This window comes from Danio aesculapii, chromosome 2 (genome assembly GCF_903798145.1).
Source record: "Danio aesculapii chromosome 2, fDanAes4.1, whole genome shotgun sequence".
NCBI lineage: Eukaryota > Metazoa > Chordata > Actinopteri > Cypriniformes > Danionidae > Danio > Danio aesculapii.
The window spans coordinates 44,482,748-44,503,547 of record NC_079436.1 but is presented as its reverse complement, the minus strand read 5'-3'; the positions used below and the strand labels follow the sequence as shown (position 1 = coordinate 44,503,547).

General features: G+C 35.7%; 1 protein-coding gene across 1 annotated transcript in view; it reads right to left on the bottom strand.

Moving 5' to 3' along the window:
- Nucleotides 1-19,752, bottom strand: part of kcnab1b (potassium voltage-gated channel subfamily A regulatory beta subunit 1b) — a 104,214-nt gene extending 84,462 nt beyond the window's left edge. Inside the window, exon 1 of the mRNA XM_056480499.1 lies at nucleotides 18,879-19,752. Within this exon, the coding sequence (XP_056336474.1) occupies nucleotides 18,879-19,093 (215 nt within the window). The 5' untranslated portion in view covers nucleotides 19,094-19,752. The remainder of the gene's footprint in view (nucleotides 1-18,878) is intronic.
- Between the last annotated feature and the right edge of the window lie 1,048 nt (nucleotides 19,753-20,800).

Here is a 20,800-nt window from a genome sequence, read left to right as displayed (position 1 = left end):
ACCACAGCAATCCATTTCCACTCCACCATCATTAAAATCTGCTCTGCTCTGATATGTCCTCTTAATGCCTGGCTGAGTCAGAGGGAACACCTGATTCACTTTAAACCCACATCTCAGTTCAACACCACCAATCACATTGCTCAGGTTCACCATTACTGTCCTCAAATTACATAAGCATACACTTGTTTCCTGTGATTATGATAAATAGGTGTATTTTATCTATATACCCACCCACCCATCCATCCATCCATCCATCCATCCATCCATCCATCCATCCATGGGCATTACTATTCACATTTTCCTCTCAGATAAAAATACCAAAGCAAACATCTCCTAAACATCTGCATCCAAACCTGCCAGTCTCAAAACCCTGATTTTGCATCATAACAAGCGACTGTGAACATGAATTTTCCCATCAGCATTCCAGTATATCATTACAGCAGGAACAACCAGACGTGGTGCTGGAATATTTCGTCGTGTTTGTGGAGCTGTGCATTGATTCGCAGGAAGTGTGTTCGCACGCATTTGGAGGGAAACCAAGAACATTGATTTCTTGGCTCGAGGACACCCACCACCCCCTGAAATTCAGTTTACGGTGAGAATACCAAATCAACATGCTCACATCACAGTCCCTTCTAAAAAGATCCATCTCAATTTTCATTTAAATTTTTATTTTATCTACCCATCCTCCCAACAAAATTACCAAATACACTTGCTCACTTAAAGATCTAGGGCTCTATCATACACCCGGCACAATAAGGCGCACAACATTTTTGGCTCGATGTGTTGCTATTTTCAGACCAGCGCAACCCTTATTTTCATGTTTTGCACCACATTGTTTTAAATAGCAAATTCATTTGCGCCACTTTGTGGGTGTGCTGGTCTACAAAGGTGTGTTAAGCTGCACTGCTGGGAGGTTGCTATTTTGAGAAACTAGAATATGCCGCACCATTGACCATCTAAAAGCTGCTCTAAAGTCCTGTGCAGAGCGTGTTAGTTATGCACCTATGCGAGTCCATATTTGTTTTAATGCACCTATATTTGTTTTAATAAAAACAAGTTTAGATTTGTCCACCTGTCGGGTTTTGGAGACTTATACATCATATACATACAACATATAGGACATAAGACGTGTGCTGGGATATAACTCTGTTTTTTGACCACATTTTGCTATTACTGTTCATTTATTTATTTGCTTTAAATTAGAATTAAATTCTGAAACAAATCTTTGCGCTTAACAAGCAAAATTAAATATGTAGGCTGATAGATGTCTTCAGTGAAGTGCGTACAACATTGTTTTCTTATCCACATAAGTAGAGGAGTAAAGTAAAAATTAAAGTAAAGAGAAAGTAAAGAGGCTGAATGGAGGAGGCTCATTCTTTATCCTTGCGCTGCAGATAGTCTGTTTTTCAAGTCCACCATGTAAATAGCAGTGGTGGAAAGAGTACTGATAAATCATACTCAAGTAAAAGTACCATTACATGACCAAAAATGTAGTGCAAATGTTGTGCGTGTGAAAATGTAACATTCTGTAGTGCATTTACTGATTGTTTAAGGCCATTTGGGCAGTCTAAACAGTCTCTGGGTCATTGCAAATAAAGATTTTGGATATCTTCTTGGACACTTGACACTTTTAATGCTTCAAAACAGTTTGCTGCCTTTATAAAGCGCCCAGGCCTTGAGGTTGTTCAGTACGATGCGATTTACGTAATATGTGCAAATTGATTGGACAGGAATCACAGGACTGATTTTTCTTCTCAGCCAATCCCACAAGAACAAATAAATGCAATTTGAAGGAAAATAGTGGAGTAAAAGTACAGATACAGCACTAAAAATGTACTCAAGGGAAAGTAAAAGTACACATTTTTAAAACTACTTAATAAATTACAATTCCTGAGTAAAAAACTATTCAATTACAGTCATTTGAGTTTTTGTAATTTGTTACTTTACACCACTGGTAAATAGCAAATGCGCCATGGCATGACCAAACTGACTCTTAAAGGGGATGTGAGATGAGACTCTGATTGGTTTAATGCACGTTATGCTCAAAACACATCCATAACTCATTAAGAGAATAAGTACAACCCTGTTAGATCATGCGCCGTGGCACAGAGTGTATTTTTCCGTCATTAAAATAGCAAAAGTGGATTGTGACACACCCTCAATGCTTTTGCGCCATGCTCTTTATTTTGCGCCTAGATTCCCACATAGAAATAACCTATGACGATATATGCGCATATATGAAACCCGCATCCAGTATTCATGTGCATATATGAAAATATATACACTGCATATTTGCATTTATATACCACATATAGGCAAAACTGAGGTGTATATATGTGCATATACAGGCCATATAGGTCTCCTGTATTGCTTCTTTATATCAACATATAAGTCCTAAATGTACATACAAGATATGTGTCCTATATAGCTTACAGTATATTTCTCTTTGACAACTGTCATACATGATGCCTAGCTCATATTTTCTATTATCGAGGCAATAACTAAGAACTAAAAAAAAAATAGCAAAAAAAGGATGTATGTGTGAACACTTGGTATCACATGTAATCAAGTGGTGCTCACTGCAGAGCCAATTGGGCAGAGCAGAGCTCCTGCAAGGGGGAGCTTGAGCTCCAGCTCCTCCTTCCTTGCACTTCTTCTACTAGTGATGTCACTGGGGGTTGGAGTTAGGGGTGGGGTGGGTGTACTCATTAAAACAGCTTATAGGAGGAGGAGCGAGAGCTCAAGCTCCCCCTTGCTGGAGCTCAAGTGGCTCTGCGGCGAGCAGTGTCTCCATGTAATTGCGTTGTTATGGAATTTAACTATGGCAAATAAGTGAGAGCACACACGGAAAGAACCTTTATAAACATATATGTACATATAATATAGGAAAACAACCAATTTTATGTCACATATATTAAAAACCTATATCAAAACCTATATTAAAGCATATATGTTTATATAGGTTCTTTCCATGTGTATTGTTAATATAGAGCCCCTAAACTAAAAAAAATAATAATAATAAAAATACTAGGTTCCACATAATCAATTTGTGTTGAGACAATGTGAAGGAATTAAGTTAGCTTATTATTTATTTTTTACAAATTTAAGTGGATTGAACATAAAACAAATTAGTTATCCCCCCAAAAATTCTATAATTATGGGGTTTCAGTTAATTTTAAATAAGCAGTTTGGATAAACATCATTTTTTGAGTGTATTTTTAGCAACCCAGGTTCATTCTAAAAACGTACCACTAAATAGATTTCTGGAGAGCGCCAAATACATCCCAGAAGCTATGTTTTTTTTTGCCAGATTTTGTTTTCGTGAATCCACTGTGTATGCTTTATTAGATCTCAAATGTCTATTGCAAGTGCCATTCGCACCTGCTGTTCTTGCGTAAATCAACCAGAGGCCACTGTCAACTGACTTACTGACTGACCAATCGACTGACCCACCCTCCTAAACCCAACCAATAGTGTTTTCAAAAGCACCAACTGACAATTTTTTAGCTTCTGTTTTTGTTTTACAATCTTTCTGGAACCGTTCTTCACCGTACTCGAATCCCATCGTCGTGGTCAACTCCTCTCTGTGTCTCAAGTTTGCCGACGTACATGGCGAGCTGGTAACAGCTAGAAAGCTGTCCATTTAAAGGTAAGCGGTCAGCTAATAAGCACGAAAAAGACTGGCGTCATAACACCCCGTAGCATTTGTTTTAAAGACTAAATGTAGCCATATGTACTTCTGGCTACATAACTCGCGATCTCCATAAATGTATATAAGGCTACGTTTCCAGAATGAGCTTGTTGATCTTTTTCTGTTGTGTCCCTGCAGGTCAAGTCAGGCTCCTCAGATTATTGCCGTTTTTTAAACATGACAAATCTGTTGTCTTCAATAGTGGCGTTTTCATCCTTCACACTGATGCAGCTGTTGCAGAAGCGATGAATGTCGGCAACATCATCTCCCACTCCATTTCTTTTTTTTGTTTGACGTTTTCCAAAGCATTATTACTTTGTGTGACATTACAACCACAGCGCATTCCCAGCTGCAGACATATATAATTTAAAACTCTGTGTGATGGAGGTGTTTTTTTTTCAGAGTAGCAGACATACGCGCTGTTGGGTGACAACAGATCCTTCCTCATCACAGCGAGCTGAGTCAGAGAGCTGAAGAACCGAGAGACTGCGGGACAGAGAGCGAGCCAATGGAAACTGTATGTATCGTTTGGCTGACATTGTTCGGAGGATGTTGTGTGAAGTACATGACAGGAAGGCAGGGTTGATTTGTTTGTTCTAATATGCCTGCATGACTTGTGTGTGTGTGTGTGTGTGTGTGTTGGAGCACAGCAAGTTTTTTTGCTTTAGTTGACTGGATGCTGGGACAAAAAAAAACAGACAATCATGTTTATGGACACTGCGCAATAGAAATGACATGGTTTTTTTTCTGAGAATAGTAGCTGGTACTAAAGGTATAACACAGCTAGAGTCAAACAGGAACAGAAATACAATTTTAAAATCGGAGCTCAATGCAAAACAGGGGAAAATGGGGTAGAAATTGTAGCAGTAATACAGTACTGCCATGTATCATAGGACTGTTTTAGTTATCATGGGATTCTCGTGTTGTTTTTTAAAGGATTAGTTCACCTAGAAATAAAATTTTGTTATTAATTACTCACCTCATCTTTAGAAGACAAATTAAGACATTTTAGATGAAATCCGAGAGCTCTCGCATCCTCCGTTTTGACTTTGAAAGTCTCTTGACTATTGCCGTCTATGGAGGATGAGAGAGCTCTCAGATTTCATCTAAAATACCATAATTTGTATTGTAAAGATGAAGGAAGGTCTCAGAGGTTTGGAACGACATGAAGGTAAGTAATTAATAACAGAATCCTTTAAATAGTATGAAAATATTTAGTGCTAACTACCTTGGATTTTCATATACAGTGGGGGAAAATGTATTGAACACGTTTTTTTCTGGGAAAATATTCTAAAGGAGCTGTTGGCATGGAATTGAATCAGATTTTGGTAAAAACCAAAACAATACAAGCATAAAAATATAACAAACAAACAAAAAATTGTTATGTGTAATAACAATGGAATGACAAGGAAAAATGACTGAACTACAGAATTGTATTTAATACTTTATGTAAAAGGCTTTTTTTGGTGATGGCAGCTTAAAGACGCCTCTTATATGGAGAATGAAATCACATGCATTGCTCAGGTGTGAGTTTTTCACAGACTTCAACAGAGTGTAAAAATCTTGATGGTTCTGTGGGTGTCATCTATCAAATCTTTATTTTGTATCTTCTATTGGATTCAAGTCAGGTGATTGGCTGGGCCATTCTACAGCTAGATTTTCTTTGATGTTGGACTGAAGCAGCTGATGTTCATTTACGGTGAGGAAGGGCAGAGCGTTGCTGAATAACTACTGAGAGATTTCAGCTGCTGTCTGGGCTTTCACTGCCTTTCTACACCTCCCTTTCTTCATGTGTTCAATACGTTTTCCCTGCGTCATTTCATTGTATTATGCATAACTTAACTAGTAAACTAATTAGATTTGTTTTCTTTGCATATAGAGATTTTTTTGGTTGTTACCAACATCTGGTGAAAATTTCAAGTCAGTACTTTTAGAAATATGTTTTCTGAGAAAAACCGTGACATGTTGAATACTTATTTACCCCACTGTAATACAATGATACATGAATTGTTAGTAGCTTTGTATATTATTTGTACTGAAATTAATGTACATCAAGTTTAAATGGTGCTTTACAGCACTTCCAGGAATACCATAGTACTACTATACTTTACTATCGTAAACTAATTCTAAAAAGCAGTTCAAAAATTTGGGGTTGAAAAGATTTCTTCATTTATTTTTGATCTTCTACTAATCAATGCTCCATTTGTTTAAATATAACTGCTGGCAAAAAAGCTGCACATGATTACATTTTAAAATAAGGTGATCTATTTTATATGAGCCAGTTTATGTCACATAATCTATCAGAAACCTAATAAGTTGATTTGCTTTTTATTATAATCAATTAGATGGACAGCTAAATGTTTTGTGCAGACTGTTGTCATTAGGTATTATAGGTTATTATAGTTCTTTGCTTCAATTCAATTCATCTTTATTTCTATTTTGCTTTTTACAATAGATGCTTTAGATGCTTCAGTTCATATATTACAGTTGAAGTAATTTAATATAGTTGCTTCAGTTCACTTGTCACAGTTGAAGTTCAGTTTACAGAGGCAGCTCTTTGTGAAGTTTACAAAACAATCACTAAGTGAAAATTAGTTCTTTGATGAATACACTTTTTTTTCGTGTTACAAAGTGTTAAATTATAAATGTCACATTTGATTATTGATTAGATATAAAATATGAATATGAATCCCTTAAAAAAACATACTAACCACAAAACGTTTGAATAAAAGTGTACAAGGGGACAGCAAAATACAGAATGCACTAAACAACCTGTCACAATCACCAGTTATCTATCCTGTGCAGATCGCTAGAGAACAATATGAAATACAACTCCCAGAAGTCTTTGCACTCACACACACTAGTTCCTGATTCCCTCTGTCAACACACACAGCTGGAGGCTCATGATGGACTGATTAATAAGACTATAAAGACACCTCATTCATGCACACTTTTCGCTGAGTAAACTGTAAGTGAGCATTTATAAACATTTTCTTGTCCTGCCTTTCATTGGTCATTTTAAGCTTTGATTTGCTTTGTTCATTTATTTTTTTATTTATTATTTATTGATCCCAAGGTTTCCATAATCCTGGACCAGGCTGTATCCTGAGCAGCTGCTGTGGTGGTCATAGAGGAGTGGGGAGCATGAGACTGATTCCTGTGAAGCTCCGGGGACAAACGACTGCAGCTCTACACAAGATATTTGGCCATAGGAGAAATGGTCGTGCCCAACTGACCCTGGTTCCTCTCGAGGTTTTTTAATTCTTCACTTTCGCCAATTGGTGAAGTTTTTTCCTCGCTGCTGTCGCCACTGGCTTGCATGGTTCAGGATCTGTAGAGCTGCGCATCGATGGATTACTCTTCAGTGTTTGGACTTTCAGTAGTAATTATTAAACCACACGGAACTGAGCTAAACTGAACAGAACTTAAACACTGAAGACTAAACTGACACTTTCAATTTACTGTGATCTTCTATGTGAAGCTGCTTTGACACAATAAAAAAGCGCTATACAAATAAATGTGAATTGAATTGATTGTTTTATGTTGTTTTGCTGCCTGTCCTGACCATTTGGCTGTTAGTCTAACCATTCTTTGCATTACCTATATGCTCCAGTTGGCTTCTGTTATGACTATTGCCTGCCTGACTGCTCTGTTTAATAAAGCTGCATTTGGATTGTCATTGACCCATTTCATTATGCAACCACTCCCAGATTTTTCAGGGAAATATATATATATATATATATATATATATATATATATATATATATATATATATATATATATATATATATATATATATATATATATATATATATATATATATATATATATATATATATATATATATATATATATATATATATATTATTTTAATATAAGTTATTTTATATCCTAAAATAACTTATTTTGTGATGTCTTTTGTCAAAACTTCTGGCATTATTTGCTTAAATTTTTGTGTTTTGCTGTGAAAATACACATAAGTCTTTTTGATCTCAAGAGGCATTGGACTCGCAAAATCCTGGAGAGATTAATTATTTTTGCTAGGTTTTCATTAATATAAACTAAAAATAGGTAGCATCTGGTGGACATGACACTTAAAAGAAGCATTTGGGGGAAAACAACACTGTTTGACTGTGAAATTCGCCTACTTTTAAGTATTTCAGTTGGACTGTTGTTGGAGTACAGCTTGTGTAATTGTGTGTGAGTGTGAGCCTCATTACTGTCTCTTCTGATACTGTAGTCGTGGTAAAACAGAATTGATAACGAGTTCAGAGCAGTCAAGGGACTTACTGCAGAGCGGGATAACTAACTACCATGTGTGTGTGTGTGAGAGAGAGAGTTCTGAACAATATTACTGCTGTGTGTGAGAGTCCATATGTGGCATCTTGTAATAAAAATGAAATTGTTTCCAATCAAAACTATTAAGCCTCATCAGCAAATGAATAACTCAGTGTGATGATTAACAGATGGGTGACGGTGTGCAGGAAGGGATTTTCTAAGCACCACAGGATGTTCCTCAGTTCTCTTTCCAGCAGAACCAGGTTTAGTCTGAGCCGCCCAAAGCTAATCTGACATATAAAGGGGGAGTTCACCCGAAATTAAAATGCTGTCATCATCTACTCGCCTTAACGCTGCTCAAACCATATGTTTTACCTGCCTACATTATCTCACTGACTTACTAACTAAAAACTACAGAAAAATAGAGAGACAATGAACGAAGGAAGGAAGGAAGGAGGGAGGAAAGGAAGGAAGGATTGATGGATGGATAGGTAGAACAATACATAGATAGAATGATCAATTGCATGGATGGATGGATGGATGGACGAACGCATGGACAGACGGACGGATAGATAGATAGACATAGATAGATAGATAGATAGATAGATAGATAGATAGATAGATAGATAGATAGATAGATAGATAGATAGATAGATAGATAGATAGATAGATAGATAGACGGACAGACGGACAGACAGACAGACAGACAGACAGACAGACAGACAGACAGACAGACAGACAGACAGACAGACAGACAGATAGATAGATAGATAGATAGATAGATAGATAGATAGATAGATAGATAGATAGATAGATAGATAGATAGATAGATAGATAGATAGATAGATAGATAGATAGATTGATTGACTGACAGGACATTAGAACAATAGATAGAATGATAGATCAATAGAACAATTGATACAATGACTGAACACTAGATATAAAGATCTATAGAATAATGGATAGTTCGATATGACAATATATTAATGCATAGAACAATCAATAGAACAATAGATAAAATGATTGACAGAACGATCAATATAACGATCGATAGAACAACCAATAAAACAATAGATAGAACGATAGACAGAACGATTGATTGCTAGAAAAATAGATAGGGTGATAGATCGATAGAACAATATGTAGAACGATTGACAGAGCGATCAATACAACGATTGATAGTGCAATCAATCGAAAAACAGATAGAAAGATTGCTAGAACAATAGATAGAATGATAGTTTGAAAGAACGGTTTATAGAATGATTGACAGAATGATCAATAAAACAATCAATAGAACAATAAATAGAAGAATAGATAAAATGATAGATTGATAGAAAAATAAATAGAGTGATAGGTCGGTGGAATAATCTATAGAGTGATTGACAATACAATCAATACATCGATTGATAGAACGATCAATAGAACAACAGATAGAAAGATAGATAGAACAATAGATTGCTAGAGCAATAGATAGTGATAGATCGACAGAATTATTTATAGAATGATTGACAGAATGATCAATAAAATGATCAATAGAACAATAGATAGAAAGATAGATAAAACGATAGATTGCAAGAGCAATAGATAGTGATAGATCGTCAGAATGATTTATAGAATGATTGACAGAACGATCAATACAACAATCAATAGAATGATCAATTGAACAACAGATGGAAAGATAGAATGCTAGATAGAACGATAGATTGCTAGAACAATAGAGAGTGATAGATTGGTGAAATTATCTATAGAATGATTGACAGAACGATCGAGAGAATGATCAATAGAACAATCAATAGAACAACAGATAGAAAGATGGATAGAATGATAGATTGCTAGAACAATAGAGTGATAGATCGATAGAAAAATGTATAGAATGATAGACAGAACGATCAATATGACGATTGATATAATGATTGATAGAACAATTAATAGAACAATAGATAGAAAGATCGGTAAGGATCTATAGAACAATCAATGCAACGATCAATAGAACTATCAATAGAACGATAGATAGAAAGACAGATGGAACAATAGATTGATAGAACAACAGATAGAGTGATAGATCGATAGAATCATCTGTAGAATGATTTACAGAAAAATAGAAAGATCAATAGAACAATAGAATGATATATTGATAGATAGAACAATAGATAGAACGAGAGATAGAACGAAGGATAGAATACGCCTCTGAAGTCACACAGGTAAACATACTGCATGTGAAAAACCAGGCTAATAAAGCATGACCCTAAATGTCTTTCCCTTCAACTTCAGTAAATGAAAAAGTGAAAAATGGCTTTCCGGTGCCCTTTAAGGCATCTATGAGGCGTCCTTATCCTGCATGCGCTTTAGAAAATTCCAGAACACAGTGACTCTCTGCTGCTGGGTTACGCTCACACACACACACACACACAAAACACACATATTAGCGCAACAAAAGCATTATTATGGTGTGATGAAAAATGCTTACAAGCCAAATGAAGACATACACTGATTGATTTCTTATCAGCCAAGAAGCCCACACACAAATACAAATGACAAGGACAAATGCTTACACACACACACACACACGCACATACACACACACACACACACACACACACACACAGCACGACTACCCATCTGGACTGCAGCATCGGCCAGTGAACCATGAAATACTGCAACTGTTTGCTTTAGTGCTGGAAAATCAGAAAAAATAGGCAAAATTACATTTCTTGTAATTGAGCAAATACACACACACACACACACACACACACACACCTAACGTGTAATCCCAGAGACACACTAAGACATGACCTTATACAACTCTGTGGACATCAAAGGGTTTTAAACTGTATCTTAAGCCTTCTTGTCACTTACAAAGTCACAGAGCAAGTGAGACGGTAAAAGAGAGAGAGAGAGAGGACACAGAAAAAAGTCTTACTCAGATTTGTTAAGACAGGGTCCAAAATTAGCACTCACCAAGCTTCAAATGAGAGCAGTCTTTTTGTTTTTTGGTCAGTAAAATAAATTTGCAAAATTGATAAGTAATGTATGCAGAATATAAGAACCATTATGCATTATTGTTTGTTTGTTTTTTTTTTTTTTTTGTTTTTTTTTTACTAATGTCCAATTTGTATGCAGGGATTAAATAAATTAAGCAAATGGTGCAAAATTTTATACAATTTATTTATTACCACTGAGTTTCCTCAGTATAAAGTAGTTGCTCTTACCATTTGTAACATCTTTATCATGCGTGTAACTTAGCAAAATTGATAAATAATACATAGAGAATATAAGAACCATTATACAGGATTAATATCCTGTAACATACAAACTCCACACAGAAATGCCAACTGCTCCAGCCGAGGCTCGAACCAGTGACCTTTGTGCTACCCATTGCACCACCTAGACGCATATATATATTATAAGTTAGTGTTACCTCTACTGTAAAAGATGTTATATTAGACAGCAACTTAATTTTTTTAAATCATATCTCCCATGTCACAAGAACAGCCTTCTTTCATCTTAGAAATATCGTTAAGTTACGAAGCATGCTATCCATCTCCGATGCAGAAAAGCTAGTTCATGCTTTTATGACTTTTAGGCTGGATTACTGTAATATTCTGTGATGCTGTATTGCTATATATATATATATATATATATATATATATATATATATATATATATATATATATATATATATATATATATATATATATATATATATATAATCTTTTATTTAAGTGTATCCAGGGATTAAATAAATTAAGCGACATATAAGCGACAAATGGTGCGACATATAATAAAATATACAGTGGTTGTCACTAGCATGTTTAAAGTTCAAGTTTAGACTTCAGCATGACAAACATAGATGTAACTGGAATTTTCTTTCACATCACATTTACTAAAGGGGCAGTGCCAGTGCTCTCTTTCTCTGCTTATTTTTGAATTTCCACTTATTTTTAAATTCTATTTGAGTTTCTTCTGTTGAACACAAAAGAAGAATTATTTGAAAAGACCCGTCATTGACATCCATAGTATTTTTTTGTTCCTACTATGGCTGCTTTTTTCCCACATTCATCACAATATCTTATTTCATCTTCAACAGCTGAAATAAATGCATTAACATTTAGAAAACCTATAAGAAAAGGTGTGAGGACATTTTTATTTTTGGGTGAACTGTTGCTTTAAATTACATAAATATTATGAATTCAGACCACTCTGCACAACCACACAGCTTTAATCACAAGCACACCCTCTGCTGCAGCACAAATATGCTAAAATGCATGCAGGACTTGTAAATGTAATGTTTACAAAAAGAGCCCGAGGTTCTGCGCTGTCAGAGCAAGTGCTATTTCTAAAGATTAAATCACGGTGAATGACAGATGATTAAACCACGGAGACAGATATTTGTTCTCCAGGACATCCGACATACACAGAGAGCCATTACTCATTGTTAACTTTGCCTTATGAAAAATAACCTATACAAATTCTCTGAAAGAGGTAAATTGTGCCCTGCAAGCATGTGTTTTTGCCTCGAATGGTCTGAATGAAATGCCAGTTTTTGTCTTGTGACTATATGATCATATAAATGCATCATAATTATAAGGGTATCATTTTTTAGCTTAATGGGACTAATTTTTTGTCCTTTTGCAAAATCACATTTAATGTAACCATTTTCCACCCTCTTTTTTTTAGCTTGTTTTGCTGCTGTCAACAGCCTCTTTGCGCATAAAATGAACAGTTCTTTGCCATGCTTACAGATTAAGTAAACAATAAGTTTGCTGTCATGTCAATTATAGTTCGCGCTGCTCCATCTTTCAGAAACAGCCTCTCTGCGAGGGCTGTGTTACATTGTGCGACCGCTTCACAAACAATCCATGCTGAAATATGCCACTAAAAAATTCCTAAGGTCAGACTAACGTGACCCGGATCTTGTTAAAAATCAACTTCAGCCACACTGGGATCATTCAGAAGGGATAACAACAGGAGCCTCACACAACCAGGAACATTTCCGACATTTTAATCATACCATTATTTCGTTCTTTCTTTTATTAAAGTTGTTTTCAACATGTGGGTAGGGCTCATCTCATATTCTGATAATAATATATATTAAGATACAGCACCTTTTCTGTGAATTCAATGAAAATTTATACTTTATGTACAGTTGAATCTGAATTATAAGCTCACATGTATATTTTTCCCCAATTTCTGTTTAACGAAGAGATTTTTTCAATACATTTTTAAACACAATAGTTTTATTAACTAATTTCTAATAACGTATTTATTTTATCTTTGCCATGATGACAAAACAATATTTTAGTAGATGTTTTTCAAGACACTAGTTCAGGTTAAAGTCCAACTAAAAGGCTCAACTAGGTGAATTAGGTGAATTAGGCAAGTTATAGGGAAATTAGGCAAGTCAGTGGTAACAGTGGTTTGTTCTGTAGACGATTAAAAAATACTGCTCAAGGAGGTTTATTATATTGATGTTAAAATGTTTTTTTTTTTTATTAAAACCTGCTTTTATTCTAGCCAAAATAAAACAAAAAAGACTTTCTCCAGAAGAAAAAATATTATTGTAAATACAGTGGAAAAACTCCTTGCTCTGTTAAATATTATTTGGGGAATATTTGAAAAAATAAGGGCTTATCATTTTGACTTCAACTGTATAGAACGTATGGAAAGGAATATTTCTTTTTAGGTATTTAGTCAATAATGTACTTATATGTGATACTTTTTCTCAATTTATTTAGGACTTCAGGGAAAATGTTTGATTAGGAATGTAGAAATATAAAAAAAATTATTAAAATATAAAACACGTTTAAAAGACTAATGAAATTAAATATTGCTAAATAGAATGCAAAATGTAAATATTGTGCTTAGAAGCGTACAACTTTCTCTCCTTGCTGCTATTCTTGTCTTTAGTGTAATATTGCATTAAAACTATTTCAGTAAACAATTTGTTTTGCAACATCATGTAATAAACCAATGAGTACAGTATGAAATGATGGACTATTTTTTGTCAATAAAACATATATCATCATATTGCACATCCATACATGTTGGGAACTAATTATCTCACAATTCCAAGTCTAAAATTAATAAATTCTGACAAATTCAGAAACATTGAATTAATTTTTTTTTTTTGGGGGGGGGGGGGGGGGTGAATTATCCCTTTAACTTTTAATTTTATAGAACTGTCATCAGCATGGACCAACCGTGCTAAACTGGACATTCTGATGGTGTGGAAAATCTATATATGTGAGGTCAAAGAAATCTTGGACACTTAACCCACATCTACTTGCTTTCACAGGGCATTTTTTTAATCGAAGTTTATATTTAGCGGCACCATATTGATGTTTCGTGAAATCTAGTTTTTATGAGGTGAATTGTTAGCAAGCGTCTCCTACAAATGAACACTGATCGTATGATTGCCGGACCTATGGTTTCTGTGCAGTATTGCCACAGTGCCAGGAGAAAAAATGTTACTATTAACCCCACCTGCGGGGCAAGTTCTAACAGACAGATGGTTAGGTGTAACACATGCTTAAAAAGGCAGATTTCACACAATTAATTTAAATCCAGTTTACTTTAAATAGTAGCTATATTTCCTCAGTTATTAACTCAATTTTTAAATTCTACATAGCACAGTATGTTTATTTATCTATTGGGTAAACACATTTGGATTTATTTGCATTATTACCCATTTATCCATTATTATACAATGCATTTATTTGCATTATTAGCAATGAAAAAATCCTTTAAAAAAATATTTTCTATTAAAAAACATTTTATATAAAAAGTTCTCAACATTACACTTAAAATTCAACAGTTATGGTGTTTGTTTAATTGGTGTCCAACAGTGCTTATTTGTAACGCCCTGTTACAACTAACCCAGCTGTGTCGTGTTTCCCTCAAAACTGGCTAGCAGTCACTGTGTTTTTTACATCTTTCAAAATGGTTCCATCTTTTAGCCTAGAAGACGGTAATCACAACAATATCAGATTTTTCGTACATACGTTCACAGATTTAAAAAAAAAATAAAAAATATAGACTATAACAAAAAACTTTTATGCTGCAAAAAATGGTTTCTCCTGTGTTCCTCATCCAAATTTCGCCAAACATTTTCTATAATTGGCAGGAAGATGTCTGCCGACACTGTGGTGAAACCTTGAAAGCATGCCATGGTTGACCCTGAGGAAACATCTTAAAACCCGTGTTACATTTTACACTGCGTTACTTTGTGCCCTGTGCTCCCCTACTGACAATTTAGCTTACCCAATTCACCTACAGTACATGTCTTTGGACTGTGGGGGAAACTAGAGGAAACCCACGCCAACATAGGGAGAACATGCAAACTCCACACAGAAATGCCAACTGACCCAGCCAGGGCTCGAACCAGCGACCTCCTTGATGTGAGGCGACAGCGTTACCCACTGCGCCACCGATGTGCAGATAATGGGGTAGGGGGATGGGCGATTTATAAGGGGGAAGAGCTGTTAAAAGTACTTTTCTATCTAATTGTAAAATTTTATATATTCATGTTGGAAATAAAAACTGAATTACAAAAAAAACCTTTTAATTTTAGAACTTTAAATGAACTTTATCTTTCAAACTGGTGACTACTTTGTCATAAACCTATAGTTGCAAAAAAATTATTAAAAAAGTCTGGATTGTGAGGTGAAAAACTTTGCAAATACATTTTTTATTTATTTATTTGATTTCAAAGTTAAAACAAGCTTGCATAATTTAGGATCTGCATTAGCCTATCTATAATATTTGTTCGAAAAGTTGCCGAACTGTATGTTTTCATACTCTATTACCTCCTGTTTCAAAAGATCAAGTTAATTTCCTCATAATATTGCCCTTTTAATCATGCAATTAATTCATTGAAAGTGTAGAAAAGTAATAAATGTCAAGCACGAGTGCGTGAAGCTGGACGTCGGCCGAGGGTGTTCAGGTTTACCCTACTGCCCAATTATGACCCCTGTCCGACAGCTAATGTGTCCAATTAGAGTAACACACAGGCAAACAGCCAGTTCTCTGTCGTTATGGAAACTAGCAGATATGCGATAACTGTTGCATGCTTGTGGTATACTTGTGTCTCAGATGCAATTAATTATTTCCAGCACAAAAACCATTACTTCACACCTCCCCCTCAAATTCACACACATGCACACACACACACATACAGACCGAATGTTTTCAGCTCTGTGTAACAGCCTTTCCTCTAATTCATGATTTCACACGCAGGACAAGAAACCGCTGTTGGTTTTTCAGTGCGTAATAAAAAAAAAAGTATACTACTGTTCAGTTTACTTTTCACTTCATCAATCACTCCACCAAACTGCTTTATTAAACCTGTGGTTGGTCAATCACTTACATTAAAATTTCCTGCATGAACAGAACACTTAGGAACATAGAAGATATTTTTAAAGATTTTAATTGTTTATTTTTTTTAATTACAATAAAAAAAGTCAATTAGATCAAATATTTTATAGATGGCAAAGATTTTACAAATCATATAAATTTAGAGCAGAACTGATTAAAATACTGCAGTTATTTTGGGTACACTATCCCTTTAAGATTTCAGCAAGTGTACACTCTTTCATTCATAAAATAAACTGCTTTTTTTTAGAATAGCATGCCTTTCCATGCCTGTTGGTTGAACAGAAAAACTATCAATACTCAAACGGTATTAAAAATCACACTCAAACTGTGTCAAAACTGACATTTGTCAACAAAGCAAAGGTTCCTAAATGTGTTTTTCATGCATTGACCCCACAAAGGAACCATTTTTGGTTCTTTAAAGAACTTTCAGGAACTTTCCTAAAGCAGGGGCTTCCAAACTTGTTCCTGGAGGGCTGGTGTCCTGCACATTTTATTTCCAACCCCAATTAAACACACCCGAACCAGCTAATTAAGCTCTTTCTAGATATACTAAAAACTTCAGGCAGGTGTGTTGAAGGAAGTTGGAGCTAAACTATGCAGGACACCGGACTGAGTTTGGACACCCGTCTTAAAGGAAACAACAATAAATAATAATTCGAATAACATTTCTAAGTTTCAAAGGTTCTAAACAAGCGGTTAAATATTTATACATTAATAATAATTATGCCTCCTTCTCACAATTCAACCTCCCTCCTTATTTTTTTAGGTACCTTCAGGTCAGAAACTATGCTTGTCTAAATATTCCAGATTTTGATGTTTTATCTTTAGAAGGTGAGTTATTTGATTTATTTTTAAACTCTCCAAATGCTAGGGGCCTAACCTCTTTATTTGTTAATGCTTTTAAAAACCAAACAGATTTTTCTTCTCTTCATTTGAAAGTCACTTGGGAAGAAGACAAAGGGATTTTAATCTCTGAGACTGATTGGGATCAATACTTTTATCTGTTTATTCATGTTCTATAAATTCTAGACGCAAACCTTATTCAGTACAAAGTATTACACAGACTTCACTTTAAAAACAAAGCTTAGTAAATTTTATCCCTTGGATTCCCCACATGCGACAAGTGTAAAGCTGCTGAGGCACACCTTTTTTGGTCCTGTGTTCAAATTCAGATCTTTTGGTTAGAAATGTTTCAGTTCTTTGCTAAGGTTTATATTTGTGTTTTACTCCCTGACCCAATGATAGCAAGTTTTGGAGGGTCAGATTTTCAGGAGACTCTCAGCCGAAATGTACAGTTACCTGTTCAGTATGGCATGATCATAGCTAAAAGATCATAGCTATCCTTTGTTTCTGGAAGAAAAATGTTAGACCTTTTTTTCTGATTGGCTTCTTGGACTTACCTCTACTTTATTGGAACGAATTAGAATTACAGTGCTAAGCATAATTAATTTTGAAAATTAATATTTCTATTCTCAGTCAATATAGGTAATGTATTTTGGTGCATTTCAACAAAACAGATTTATTAAACAGATAAAATGTTTAGTAAAATAGTATTTTAGTCACCAAACATATTTAGAAACTGAAAGTTAATACAATTAAATTCAATTTAAATTCTCTTGATTTTTCCTCTTTTTAAAATTTGTATTTAGTATTTTTCTATATCATATTAGCGTGTACTAGTTTTTGGACCATTATCGTAAGTTATTTTGTTAGATAAGCTCAAGATTTGGCTTCAGTACTGACTAATCTAATGTATATGCACAAATATAATATTGTATAGCTTCCTATTAAAATATGAATTTAAAAGATAGATTTGTGAGGGGTGTACTTATATATGCTGAGCACTGTACCACTTCTGGAAAAATGTGGGATCCAGTCTTTTTTTTGAAACACCATAAAGACTGATAGTGTTGTTTAATTTCTGTAGATTTGTAAGTTTTTTCTCTGTCTCTTTACACCCATTGCTGTGTCTTTTTGTAGGTCATATCTGTCTTGTATGTCACCATTTCCCTTGTCTCATGCTTTATTTTACATTATTGTTTCATGATGTGTTTGTCTGTCTGTTCCTTGTTTCTCTATGTCTGCACAAACTATAATAAAAAGAAATATTCAAAAGTAGCAATTTTGTAGTGGTGCCACAGAAAAAAAAATGTTTCCCTGGGAAACCTTACAGTCAAGAGTTCTTAAAATATGAATCTTTTCTCAGAATGAAGAACATTTTAATTCATAATGATCTAAAGAACCTAAAAAGTGGTTCCTTGAGTCAAGAATTCTTAAAAAAAATATATTTATAATAATCTCAAGGAACAATTTCCTTTTTTTCAGTCTAGAGTTCCTAAAATAACAATTTATTTTCTCAGAGTGAAGAATATTTTAATTTGTAGTGATCTAAAAACCTTTTTCCACTTTAAATAACTTTACTAGAATTGAAAGTTTACATAAATTATAAAGTTTCTTTTTCTCCCAAAAAAAGAACCTTTATTTTCAAAAAGCATATACTTTTTTTCTGGGGGTTGCCAGGGATTTTCCATACCTGTACTTCATGCCGGTGAGTTTCCCAGTGGACTCCTTTAGAGAAATGTGGTGCCTGTGCGTGAAGGAGCCCAGGCTGCGAGCGATCAGAGCCACCGTCCGGAAGCGTGCCCGGGCTGCGCTTGCCGTGTTGGGACTGGACGTGTTTTGCTTGTTTGGCTCGCTGGTGCGCGGGGCCTTCAACCCATGATCCGTACACGCAAATGACACCTGCATGGCTGCTGACTGCAAAGAAAAACCCACACAGTTTGTCCTGGAAAAGAAGTAGGATGCAGTTCTGGATTGGATCTGAGTTTACAGTTGCTACTTCTGAAACTCTGGCTCCCTCTGTCTCAACAGATGCTCTTATCCTGTGCGATGCTGCTTTGCCCTTCAGTCTTGCCTTCTTTTTTATCACTGTTTCCCTCTGACCCTCACCGGTGTTCCTCCTCAGGCTGTTGAGGGGGGTTTTCTTCTCCAGCCCACGCTCCTCAGCGAGACTATAAGAGCACCGCAGGAGACGCACAGCTATGCAACAGACTCCGGGACTCTGGGAAAACACTCAGCAAACCGGTTGATCGACGTATTCCTGAAACTCCAGGACGAAGCCGGACCCCTTTCCGAAAGCCGTCCAGACGAGTGAGCTGCAAGGTGAAAAACAAGCCAAGTCCCGCATCTAAATGTCCCTCTCAACAAAAAGCAGGTCCAACAGTCAGTTTGATGAAGAAATATGAAGACGGAAGCAGACAGGGGGAGGAGAGGACGGAGAGAGAGAGGGATGCGGCATGATCACTGGGGCTGTAAGTGAAGCTGTGAAGTCAAGCTTAGAGACGGAGAGAGTGAGTGTGAAAGAGGAGGCATGAAAGCGCAGCATGTGAGAATGATGCTCAATCAGAGCCGATAAGAGGGAGGAAAGAGAGAGAGAGAGAGAGAGAGAGAGAGAGAGAGAGAGAGAGAGACTGCAATGAGACTGAAATAACTGCAGTCTCTCACCAGCGGCTCACTGCTGCTCTCAACAGCGAGAGTGAAGAAGACAATCCATCTGGATGGGACTGTGTATGTGTGTGTGTGAGTGTGATATGCATGGATACGTTTATAATGCAGATGTCATTCTCATTTCTCAGCAAGTCACATGGAGTCCACTGCGAAAACTTGAACAAGAGGGTGATGGAACAGTTAATCATTGAATCGACGTCTTGCTATTTCTTTACCATGTATTTCAACTGCTGAAAGATCTTAATGAGACATCTGGTTGTCAGTTGAAATGCAACATACAACATTAATGTGAAAGCTGAGCTTAACTGTCCTAAAAGCTGTAAGGCTCCTGTCAGGTCACGCAATGTATTTGGCACATTTCCAACACTGCTTTCCTGGAAATTTCCTTTGTGCTGCAGTGGCATTATGACAATGATTGAACAAAACATGCATTCAGTAAAGGAGCTCCAAACATGACATTAAAGCCCAAGCCCTGTATCTAAACAAAAGCATTTGAACCAAAGTGACTGGTGCACTCAGATATTTAATATTGAACTTGATTAAACTTGAAAATATATTTTTTTCCTCTCTAACCAGAGTGGACCAGAGCACACAGACCATCACACAAAATAAGATTGGGTTTTTTAGGAATTACAAGCCAGAACTTGACAGAAACCCAAGGTCATGTGTGAAAGAACTGGCCAAAACTGGCCGGCAATGTCCCGGCAGGCTCAGGTCCTAGAGTAAAACTGCATATCAAAAGGATGTGATGCTCTGCCAGAACACTCTGAAGTGGTTATAAGAGAAACGACTGATAGAATAGCACTATAAACTTCAATCCACCAATCACATGGTAACAATTCAGTGCATTTAGACATGAAGAGATGCTGGGCATTCAAGACTTTTCAGATAGCTTGTATTTTTGAGTTGAAAGTGCAAAAACACCACCACAATGTGGTAATTACAAGG